This window comes from Marmota monax, unplaced genomic scaffold (assembly GCF_021218885.2).
Source record: "Marmota monax isolate L192 unplaced genomic scaffold, Marmota_monax_Labrador192_F-V1.1 WCK01_AAM20220418_F8-fsc00011, whole genome shotgun sequence".
Classification (NCBI taxonomy): domain Eukaryota; kingdom Metazoa; phylum Chordata; class Mammalia; order Rodentia; family Sciuridae; genus Marmota; species Marmota monax.
Genome location: NW_026693082.1, coordinates 7,252,451 through 7,265,023, shown reverse-complemented (window position 1 = coordinate 7,265,023; position 12,573 = coordinate 7,252,451). Strand labels below are relative to the sequence as shown.

The window sequence follows — 12,573 nt, the reverse complement described above, 5'->3', positions numbered from 1 at the left end:
GCTAATTTTAATGTATTATAAACAACCTAAACATTCAAGTGTATAAGCTTCATGCTAAATATGCCACAGGAAAGGGATATTTCCTGTGGGGATAAAGAAATAATTTATGAAATCTCTTGAATTCAAAAGTATAGGAGAAGGAGAACAGGGGAGAGTGCCAGTATTACTGAAGCCTGGCCCAGTTTCAGGAAGATTCACACTAGCATGCTTAACCCAACATGTCTGTGTTCAGCACTTCACTCAGGAGTCAGACCTTTGATTTAGAATTCCAGCTCTTCAACTTTCTGATTACATAACTCTGGGGAGTTACTTATCTCTATGCTTCAGTCCTCTCATTTACAAAGTGATGGGCAAAATGATATTTTTCATACAGGGTGACTGTAAAGATTAAGCAAAATAGAACCAATGCATGTAAAATGCTAAGTGCTCAGTACTTGGAAACGGCTCAATAAATGTGAGCTATTAATATTATTTCCATTTTTTCATTGTGAAAAATTCTACCTAGACTACTAGTAGTAGCTTAACCAGAAATCTCTTTTAAATATGTAAATAGTCTTTAGGGCTGAGATTTAAGGCCTAGCTGACAGCACTTATAGTAATGAAATAAATAAGAAAGATAGGGGAAAAAGAAAAAGTAATTTTGAAGCACAGATCACTTTGGTAAGGAAAGGCCAAGAGGGAGGCTGCCAGGTAGGTAGGTGGATTAGGAAGCGCAGTGATCTCTTTCATCCATTATTTCACTAATTTTTTTTCATTCTTAAACAATTTGCCCGTACTTAAACTATTAATGGAAGAGTGCCACAGAAGATATTAGTACAATACACAAAAGTGTACCTGTTTATGAGAACACGCAGAGGGAGCTCGGCCTCCTACTGCTGCTTTCAGAGAGATTCGAGGAAGAGTGGAGGTTTTTGCAAGATATAGACTGCCTGGCTGTGGAAAGATATGTTGTTCTTGTTTCTTTTTAATTCGCATATCCTGTTTCTCTCTGGCATTCTGAAGGCTTATAATTAAATCTGTTAAAGACCAAATAATTAGCAAAAAAATAAATCTAAATGTAAATTTAGAAAGTGCACCCCCTGCTTTATAAAACTACATGTATCAATTTACTCTAATTTTACATGCATTGAAAAAAGGAGCCCCTATCATTTTTAAATTTTCAGAGATAATAAAATTTCAACTTGTTAAATTGTACATAAAGATTAGACATACATCTATTACTTTTATTTCAATTTTAGAAGACAATTAGTAGCATGATAAAATATACTCCATAAATAACAGTCCTGGATTGTGTGTCTAGTAGTCTTTTAAAAATTTTTTTAAACAAGAAAGGCCACAAGTTCTTTGGGGAAATCAAAACAAATCACTGGAATAATTTAAACCTAATCTTTGGATTTAGAAAATCTAAAACATTAAAAAAGGTTCTGAAATTATTAATCACCACAAAATAGGGAAACCCTTCAAGAATATTACTACAAGATTTTAACGAGAAATATCTAACCAAAAGGCAAAAATGGGTCACACAAATTATCTCACAAACCTAAAGATTCTTCTTCACAATTTGGGACAATCATAGTTGTTACTTGACTGGTGCTGATTTTGTCAAATTGATGAATATCACTGTCGTTAATATTGTTTTCCTTATCACAAGAGCCACATTCATTTATGTTTCTTTGTTTTTGTTTGTTTTCACCCAAATTAATATTCTTGGAAACACAATGTTCATCTCTGTAAAAATGTGATTTAGTTTTGAAAGGTGGGACAAAGACTTTGTTTGATTTTCCTGTAGTAATTGAGTATCTCATTTTTTCGTTTCTTGTAGCGGGATCTTTATAAAGTGGCTGCTCTGAAACTGGCAAATTGCTTGAAGATTTTTCTGAAGTCAGGTGTTCATAAAGATGAGATTTAGATAGAAATTTCTGACCAGGTACAGTAAAATTTGGTTTCTGGGTTTCTTGCTGTTTCTTAGTTGTGCTACATTAGAGAGAGAAAATATTTAAGTCTGATCATACACATGTTTAGGTATATGCCATTTTTGTAGACTCTCAAATGCTACATGGCAATTCTATTCAGATAATTGTTTTGCATTCATCATGGTTACCATTCCAAAACAATACCATACTTTTCTAGGCTATAACTGTTTCTTACACATTTATTTCTAGCCTTTGATTTTACAATCTATTTAACACAATAGAGTACAACAGAGTCTGTCAAAAGTGGGTCTTCTCAGTGTGTGTCCCATTCAATTTTACCACAGGACTCCTTCCTTACCTCCTTATTAGTGAAATATCTGCCCATCCTCTCTGGCTTCTGCTTTTACCAGAACTCTTGAGCCCATCTAATAATTCATTCTATTCATAAGTCTTACTCTTTCAAATAGTATTCTCCCCGTCTCCTCCACCTGTATATACATTTCTTTTTTTTTTAAATATTTATTTTTTAGTTGTAGTTGGACACAATACCTTTATTTATTGACTTATTTTTCTGTGGTGCTGAGGATCGAACCCAGGGTCTCGCACATGGGAGGCGAACGCTCTACCACTGAGCCACAACCCCAGCCCCAAATATTTTTTTCAATTGTAGATGGACACAATATCTTTATTATTTTTATGTGGTGCTGAGGATAGAACCCAGTGCCTTACATGTTCAAGGTAAGTGCTCTGCCACTGAGCTACTGCCCCAGCCCGTTTATACATTTATTTTTAAAAATAATCTTTTTTTTTTTAATAAAACTTTATTTTTTATTTATTTTTATGTGGTGCCGAGGATCAAACCCAAGGCCTTGAATGTGTGGGGAAAGCGCTCTACCGTTGATCCATAACCCCAGCCCCTGTTTATACATTTTTTGAGTGCTTCTTTATGTAGGCACATTTTTCTCAGCCTTATTTCTACTTCAAGGTAATATTCATCGTTACCTACACTCTGTGCTCAACTTTCTTCAACAGGTAATTTTTCCACTTCCTCAATTTTCACTAAATGAGCTCTCCTTTCTCTCACTATTTTGAGAAATTGTTCTCAATGCAGTTGCTAATAACCTCCCACTATGGAAAACGAAGATTTATCTCTGTCAACACCACCTCCACTTTACAGTATATATAAAACTGTATTTGATTCTATCAATTTCCAACATTTGTATTATAACTAAGCGCATTTTATAGATGAATGTATTATATTCTGAGACAAAATGGTTTCTATCCAAAAATCCTATCACTGACTAAACATCAATTAAGAGGGTGGGTAGACAGGCTGTGGATGTAGCTCAGTGTCAGTGAACCTGCCTACCATGCATGAGGCTCTAGGTTCAATCCCCAGCACATCAAAAATTGAGTAAGAATAGATATTTTTCAGATGCATAGTGCCAAAAGATTTATCTCCCATGCATTTTTCTCAGAAAAGTAACCAAAACAAGTGCATAAATAAGGAGAAAAATGTGGAACTTTAGAAACATGAATTAAACATAGAAAAAGGTAGCTCTTGGAATGGAATTGAAGAGAAATTCCAGAATCACAAATGTGATGTTCAGTCTAGAGAAGCAGCAAGAGCACTTTGGAACAGAAAATAGAGCTTCAGAACAGTTTGCCTGCAAGGTAAAATTAAAGCATTACTTAAGTAATGTTTTGTTTTTGAGACGGGATCTCACCATGTTACCCATGCTGGCCTTGAACTTGGGATCTTCCTCCTTCAGCCTCCCAAGTAGCTGGGATTAGTATGCACCAGGCTAAAAAAAAATGTTCGTTTTTTTCCTGTGTGGCATGCTGGGGATCAAACTCAGGGCCTTACACATGCTAGCATGCACTTTACCACTGAGTTATACCTCCAGCCCCTGCTACTATTATTATCGTTAATATTATTTTCCATTTCTATTTTTTTTAAATATTTGCAAAACATGTATTAGACAAAGTTCTGGTGTCTAAAATACACAAACAATTCTTAAAATCTATAAGAAAAAAACAAACCCAATTTAACAATAGCTAGAAATCTTAACAGAAACCTTACCAAGTAAGACACAGATGGCCAATAAGCTATGAAAAGATGCTAATACAATAACATATATCATTAGAAATTGCAAACTAAAACAAAAATGATACACCACTATCTTTCTGTTAGAAAGGCAAAAATCCACATTACTGAGAAAACCCAATGCCAGTGAATATGTGGAGCAACAGGAAGTCTCATTCATTACTGATGGGAGTTCCAAATGGTACATCCGTTTTGGAAAGTAATTTGGCAATTTCTCACAAAACCAAATGTCCTCTTAACCATATGATCCAGCAATCATGATCCCTGTTATTTACCCAAATCATCTGAAAAAATGATGCTCACACAAAATTTGCACACTAATATTTATGGAAGCTTTATTCATAATTGCCTAAAATTGAAACAAATGAAGCTGTCCTTGTGTGAGGACAGAAACACAAGAAAGATGGCCTTCAATAGATTAATTGATCAATATCTACCTATATAATGGAATATTATTCAGTGCAAAAATGAAGAGTTATCAAGGTACAATGGAACCTTTAATTCACATTGCTAAGTAAAAGTGCCATCATGAAAATACTATATACTATATAATTCCAATTATATAGTATTCTGGGAAAGGCAAAACTATGGAGACAGTGGTTGCCAGGGATTTTAGAGAAGAGATTTTTAGCCCCTGCTTCTTCTAGAGAGTTAATTTACTTGTGTCATCATATTTTTAATTTCTAAGAGCTCTTTTTATAGTAATTTTTTCTTATATTAAGATATATCTTATCTGAGAATATCTAAGTTTTTTCAAATTATTCTACTTGCATAATCTGTTTCCTCTATCTTTTTTTGCTTTTGTTTTTGTATTTTGGCTACCATCTTTCATAGTGGCTTCCTTCCAATGATCTTTGCTCATTTAAAAAGATGCACTAAAGAGCTGAACAGAAGTTTCCATATGTTTACAGAACCTGTCAATTATTGGATTAACTGTCTGATGACTGGCTATGCTGTTTCATTTGAATACTGGTAACAGTATTTTTAGGTCTTTTCTGTTGGGCTGGTCATATTCCCTGAGGCCCCTCTACTTCCAAATCTTCCAGTCTTGTCAGCATTTGGGAACCAAAGGTGGGTAGGAGGCTAAGCGTCTCACTGCTTGATATACAGATTTTTACTTAATTCCTGTTTTCAGTACCCTTCCAACTGTGGCTTGTGTTCCCTTTTCTTATCCCACCTCCAAATCAGAACTCCAATTTAACTGCTCAATGGAATAACTAACCACCTGGTTTTCCGGGAAAGAGCAATAAATGCCTATTAGCAACAGAGGAGGGGAACCAGATGGTTCTTAAACAGAATTTTATCTAATCTTACTTCTTCTACTTTACCAAGAGAAATACATTGCGCTGCCAATTTGAGTCTTTCTCGGGTTGTTTGGGGTAAACTGGTAGCTTCTCTGCTTGCCCTAATGACAGGTTTTAGCTTTCTTAGGTTTACTAAGTCATTCACATTTTTGGCTTCCAAACTTTTGGTATTTGTTTCTTTTGATCAGAGTTCTTGGGAATTACATGTTTAAAAAATTCTCTTGGGCTGGAGCTGTGGCTCAGTGGTAGAGTGCTTGTCTTAGATGTGTGAGGTACTGGGTTCGATCCTCAGCACAACATAAAAAGAGATATTGTGTCCGTCTACAACTAAAAACGTATTTTTAAAAATTATCTTGGTAATTTTAGTAGGCTTTAGAGAAGGAGAGATAAAAGGATATCTTCAATATCTGCCATCTTATTGTTAATTATTTTTAATATTTCCTTAATTCTTCTCAACCTCTGTACATCATTCACAAAATTGGCATGTAATCAGTTTGTGTACTTTACAAGGCTGCCATGAAACTAAAAAAATAAAATAACAGTATAAACAGCACTATAAAATACCAAAATATTGAATTACTTAATCCTTATACAGGCTTTCAAAAAGGGAAGTGTTAATTTCTTTACTGCATAGCAGTACCATTAGTTTTAGAAATAATTCCTAAAGCCACATTTTTTTTCTAATTATATTAGTAAAATTGAAAAACAAGGTAAACATCTCACCGAAAGGGTCCACAGATAATTGGCTCTAAAGAAATGTGATGGGTAAATAATCTTCTATCATTTATTGTGCCTAGAGAGAAAATTATTTTACATTATCAATAAAAATATAATGGGAGATTTTATTTTCTATTGGCCTATTACATCTCTAATTGTAAATATTTATACAAAATTCGAGACAATTATAGGCTTTAAATTTTCAATAGATTCAAAAGAAATATTTATCAAAAGAAATATTTTGTAAAAACAGTATTTCTATCTATATCTATCTTTTTATCTATGTCTTTCTTATTTTTAAGTAAGAAAGACAGGGGAACACATACTTATTTTTTTTTTTTAACAAGAAGAAATCATCAAAAGGTGAGCAAGGGCTAAGGCACAGAGTCAGTGCATTCAAATTGATAATAGCTATATACCAAATAACTCATAGTATAAACATAAAGAGAAGCAAAGCTTTAGATATTATTCATTCTCAGTATATTATTTATACCTATAAAACTTTTAATTAATTAAATCATTAATAGGGGATTGACTGAATAAGCTAGGATACACTGATACAGCCATATAATCAAGTACCATGTAACCATAAGAATGAATGAGAAAGATCTCTATATACTCATTATGGGGTAATCCCCAAATAAATTTTTAAGTAAAAGCAGTCTGTCTGTCTATCTATCTATCTATCTTTTTGAGTAAGAAAGACAGTGAGAACACACATATATATTTTTTTTAACAAGAAGAAATCATCAAAAAGAATTAAAAAAAAAAAAAAAAAAAACTATTTCAAAAGTGAGCAAGGGCTAAGGCACAGTCAGCGGTATGAGCACTAGTATGCACAAGGCCCTGGTTTCAATCCCAGCACCACCAAGATACTTAAAAAAAAAGGTGAGCCAAGAGGTAGGGGAAGTGGTAAAGAACATGGAGTAATAAGGAAGAACTGACCTTTCCAAGTATATCTTTCTATACTGTTTGCAAATGAACCATGTAAATACTGTATTTCATTGCATAATAGTCACAGAACTTATGCTTTTTTTTTTTTTGGCAAAAAAAATGGGGTATGGGCTGGGATTGTGGCTCAGCAGAAGAGCGCTCGCCTAGCATGGGCAGGACCCGGGTTCGATTTTTAGCACCACATAAAACATAAAGGCATTGTGTTGTGTCCATCTACAAAAAAAAAAAAAAATTCTCTTTCTCTTTAAAAAAAAATGGAGTATGACAATCATGTGATTTTTTTTTTTAAATTGTACTGGTATTACTTAAAAGTCATTTATTACTAAACTGGTGCAAGATTAGGATGCATGGAATACTTGTGAATATATGTTAAAACTGAATAGTTTAAATCAATGCACATGACAGTTTAGCAAACAATTTTCTGGTCTGAAAAAAGTAAACAGATTAGACATTACTGATTTGTGCATTACAACTGAAATATTATACTTGAGAAAATTTACTACAGTATTGTGAAGTATGAACTACAAAACTTAATCTTCTGGGTCCAAGATTCTGTGCTGCAATCAGTGGTTTAGTTTTCTAACATGCTGTGCTCAGCACCACTAAGAAGTGTTTACCCATAGTACTGCAGTGCTCTAGACAAACCATGCAAGTTGACTTTTGTAAGTATGCTGACAGTGCATGTGCCCTGAGAATTCCAGACTCACGATGTGCAGTGTGCGAGAAGACAAATGTGCACCCATATGCCAGTGTTGAATACATTGCTGCTGTTCACCTTTTAAATGGCGTGAAGAACAGAATTATGCCATGTGACAATTATTCGATGAAAGATTATGAACCAAGTTTTGAACTAAAAAAACAGGATGTGACAAGTATATGGTGGTAAGGATTATGTTGTGAAATACTGTATGTTATTTACTCAAATGTTGAATAAGAAAAAAGAAAATAAATGGATACAAATCTAACTTAATTATCTAAAATTATTGTGACTGACATTTGAACACAGTACTTTGATTATACATCCTTACCAATACATTAAAAATGTATTAAGGGGCTGGGGATATAGCTCATTTGGTAGTGCCTGCCTCGTATGCATAAGGCCCTGGTTCAATCCCCAGCACCATAAAATAACAACAACAACAAAAAACAATGTATTAAGGATACATCTAAAGACAAAAACTCAAAAGAATCTTTTATGGAGGAGGATCTCCTTTAGGAGATCGAAGTTGTCAAAATGTCATAATAACAATCCTGAGATGTTATCCATGTTTTCTCACGTATTCTGCAACATACTTTAATATCACCAGTCTCAAGAAAATGCACTGTAATGATTGAGCTGAGCTACACAATCATCTCATTTCTTCAAAGAATTAAGCATTTTTACTTGCAAGAATATTCAACAAACTGTAGTCATTCAGACTTGGGTATTCAGAAACATTTTTTCAAAAATGAATGAAATGAGCTTATCAAGAAAAATAAATAACAATATTGTAGCCAGTGGAAAAATTCAAGCTTTTAAATGAAAATATTCTGCAATCTGTATATGGGGTAAAAATGGGAGCTCATAACCCACTTGAATCAAAGTGTGAAATATGATATATCAAGAACTATGTAATGTTTTGAACAATCAACAATAAAAAAATTAAAAAAAAAAAAAAAGAGTTAGAATTATAAAAAGCTTGTATCTGGTTATGTAAGCTCGACAGTTTTCTAATACTTAGACTTTCCAGATCAGATCAATGATGTCACTATAAAGTCATCAATACTATATAATGTGTCAAAGCTCAGTGAATTAACATATTCCATATGACCAATGCATGATATTGCAAATATTAAAAATTCTCAACTTTAATTTCTAATATGGTATATATCAACAGATATAATCCATTCAAATAAATGTTCTCAGGTCCTCTATGTTTAAACTTACAAAGAGATTCTGAGATAGAAAAGTTCTAGAACCAATGCCGTAGGATACAGCGAATAAACATGTAATGTCCATTTGTGTGCAATGAATCAAAGAGAATTCTGTTGATGTACAGCTGATTAGAATAAATAATAAATAAAGCAGGCAAATGTTATTAGGAACCAAGATATAAATATTCAAAAACCAATAATACCAGCAGCAATATCATACCTAGCACCCAAATCTCTTTTTATAAACTACTAAAAGGATCTTCAAAGAAAGAGATGATTCCAGCACCGTGGAAGGGAAATTACAAGATCCTAGGAAATCTTTTTGTGATACTGGTAATAAAATCAAGGAAATGCTCAAAGATTAATCAAGACATGTATTAAAAAAAAAAAAAAAAACCTTGGGAAATAGTTTGAAGAGGTTTCTACTTCCAAATTTGGGATAATTTAAACATCAGAATGAATGTTTCCTTTTTGTAAAGAAGTACAGTGTTTATGTTGTATTTTGCCTCTAAGCTTTATATGTACTTTATAAATTAAAAAATCCATGAAATCGATTTTGCTCAATAAATAAAATTATTTGCTCCCATTAACAGTGACTAATATAGCCACTTTATCCTTATGTTGAGAATTTGTAACTATCCTGTCTTCTAGGAAGAACTATAGCTTATTCTCATTTGTTAACATAAAGCTCTTTTTTGCTGAATACTGGCTAATAAAGAGCAAAAGAATTTAAAAACCAGTTTTTTACCACTGAGCTCGGCAAATTCTTGTCTTTTTGAAAGTAAAACCTATAGAACTTATTGACAAAACAGTAAAAGATAATATCAAGGTTTTTATATAATTAAATGGCAAAATGCACAGCCCCTTATTGAAAAAGGAAAGACAGGGGCTGGGATTGTGGCTCAGCGGTAGGGTGCTAGCACATGCGAGGCCCTGAATTCGATCCTCAGCACCGCATAAAAATAAATAAATAAAATAAAGGTATTAAAAAAAGAAAAAGGAAAGACAAAACAAGTTTGGAGCCAGGATGAAATTGGAGTTTGGCAGTGACTTTGAGATGCATACTTAGTAATCCAAGTAGAAATGTATTAAGTAGGCAAATAAATGACTATGGAGTTCAGGGACAGGCTAAACTATAAGATAAAACTGGTAGTCACTAAAGTTTAGACATAGAAGAGATCTAAGGATCCCTGGGGCTCTCCTGTTTAGAGTAAGAACCATAAAGATGACTGTTAAAGAGTGATCCTGTAGGGAGAGAACCAAGAGACTATGGTGGGCTGAGAGATGATCAACTAGGCTAGTGGGCTGAAAGATGCAGGTAAACAGGACTAAGAAATGCCTGTTGGATTTGGCAGTATGACTTAGAAAAGACTGATTTTGGTGAAATGCTGGTGATCAAAATCCTGACTGGACTCTAGAACCTGAGCTTTAAATTATTATACTACTATAGCTTTAAATTTGATTTTTATGGCTTTTTTAAATTAAAAAAGTGATTATTGTATAATCATTTCACACTTTCTGGTTCCACAACATCCCTATTATACTAGATTTTTTTTTAATTGTTTTTAATAATACCTTTATTTTTTATTTATTTATTTTTATGTGGTGCTAAGGATCCAACCTAGTGCCTCAGGTGTCCTAGGCAAATGCTCTACCACTGAGCCACAATCCCAGCACTATACTAGGTTATGTTATGCTTAACATATAAGAATAAACAAATAAGATACAAAAATTAAACCATACTATAAATTATTTTCTGTTACATATACCAAAAAGAACTGAGAAAGATAACTAGAATACTATGAATAGGACCTATAGAGGTGGAAAAGATATGAATAAAAAACAAATGTTACCATCCGGAGTGCTTTTCAAAGTCTTTAAAGATTTTTCTTCATTTTCTATTATTCTGTCAAATTCATTTAACAAACTTCTTTTGATTGGGGGTTCTCCTAAAAAAATTTTTCCACACACATTTGTAAAATAAATTATATCCATTTTACTGTTTATAAGACTATCATTCATAGTTTAAAACCATAATCCATTTTCACACTATTAAATAAAACACATAATAATTATTATTTATTTATTTGTTTGTTTGTTTACTTATTTTTTTGGTACCGGGGATTGAAGTACCAGAGGTGCTTAACCACTGAGCAACATCCCCAGCCCTTTTTTATATTTTATTTACAGACAGGGTCTCACTGAATTCCTTGGGGCCTTGCTAAGTTGCTGAGGCTGGCTTTGAACTTGCAATCCTCCTGCCTTAGCCTTCTAAGCTGCTGGGATTATAGGCATGCACCACTGTGCCTCGCCCAATAATTGTAATTTAAATAGTGATCATTCTACTTTGAAAGAGAAAATATATTTTTGATAACCAATTTCTACTACTGTTAAACCATTGAAATATACTGCTATTCAACCAGGTATATTGGGTGGTGCACACCTGTAATCCCAGCAACCCCAAGGCAGAAGGACCACCAAGTTTGAGGTTAGCCTTGATAAAGGTAGTGAGACCTTGTCTCAAAAAATCAAAATATCTGGGATGTACCTCAGTGGTACAGTGCCCCTGGGTTCAACCCCCAGTGCTGCAAAAACAAAAAACAAACCAAAAAAAATCCCCCCACTATTTAATAAGTCTAAGTTTAAATGATACTGTCATTCACCACAGAAGTCACTTTTTAATAAACTAGACTGAATGTAAATCTAGGTTTACTGGCAACAAGGACAAACAAAATTTCTTCAAATAAACTTTTTAGTGGGTAGGCACTAAATTCAAAGATGAATTTATTATATGGGTCCACCAATTAGGAGTCAATAAGTGGGAGAACAGATTTTTTTTAAATTACCAAATTACACTAAAATATTAGTAACACTTCTATATTTTTCTTTGGCAGTGCTGGGGGTTGGATTCTGAGACTTGTACATTTTAAACAGGTGCTCTACCACTGACCTACATCTCTGGCCCCTAGTAATATTAACACTTCTGGGTTGAGGATATAGCTCAGTTGTAGAGAGCTTGCAGAGGCTAAGATGAAACCATAATTCAAGTTATGCATTTCCATGTCATGCTGAAATTATATGTAAGAAGCACTTTGCTTTTTTGATGATTACAGGGAATGAATTTGTAGGATTTAATGAATAAAAATGTCCATTCAAGGCTTTATCAGGTGTTAGATCATAATAAAGTGGTTTAGTTGTTTTACAAGAACCTGTACTATGCAAACAACCAGAAGCTGAAAAAAGCTCTATATGTAAATGTAACAGAAGTAAGGGAAATTAAATAATAACATTGTTGAGAATATTTAGAAGTCTGAGTTGTTTTCTCAGCAGGAGGCTAACCTATATATACATGTGGAACTGCAATGGGTTGCTATAAATAAAGTCATCATTCTTCCACAAATAAAAAAAAATATGATTACTTTTTAAGTATATGCACTTCTGAATTTTGTACTAAAGGACAGCAAATCATTTAAGTATTATAAATTTACTACTTGCACATGAAGCAAACTCTGTATAGAATATGACCTGGGTAACACCTGATTTAAGTAAAAACTGTAGGATGATTTAAAACGAACTGACTGGCTTCAGTGTCTTTCTTTGCTATCTGAAGAAGCTAGACAAGATTTTCTTGTTTTGTTGACAGGCTCTTGTTAAGTTGCTCAGG

The 12,573-nt window shown here is 33.4% G+C and overlaps 1 protein-coding gene across 2 annotated transcripts in view; it reads right to left on the bottom strand.

Annotated features, from left to right (window-relative positions):
* Positions 1–12,573, bottom strand: part of Brca2 (BRCA2 DNA repair associated) — a 77,427-nt gene that overhangs the window by 32,470 nt on the left and 32,384 nt on the right. For both annotated transcript variants that reach the window (XM_046454254.2, XM_058582516.1), the window contains exons 12-15: positions 10,763–10,858; positions 6,048–6,117; positions 1,541–1,974; positions 835–1,016 (exon numbers count right to left, since the gene is read on the bottom strand). In XM_046454254.2, the coding sequence (XP_046310210.1) occupies positions 835–1,016; positions 1,541–1,974; positions 6,048–6,117; positions 10,763–10,858 (782 nt within the window). The remainder of the gene's footprint in view (positions 1–834; positions 1,017–1,540; positions 1,975–6,047; positions 6,118–10,762; positions 10,859–12,573) is intronic.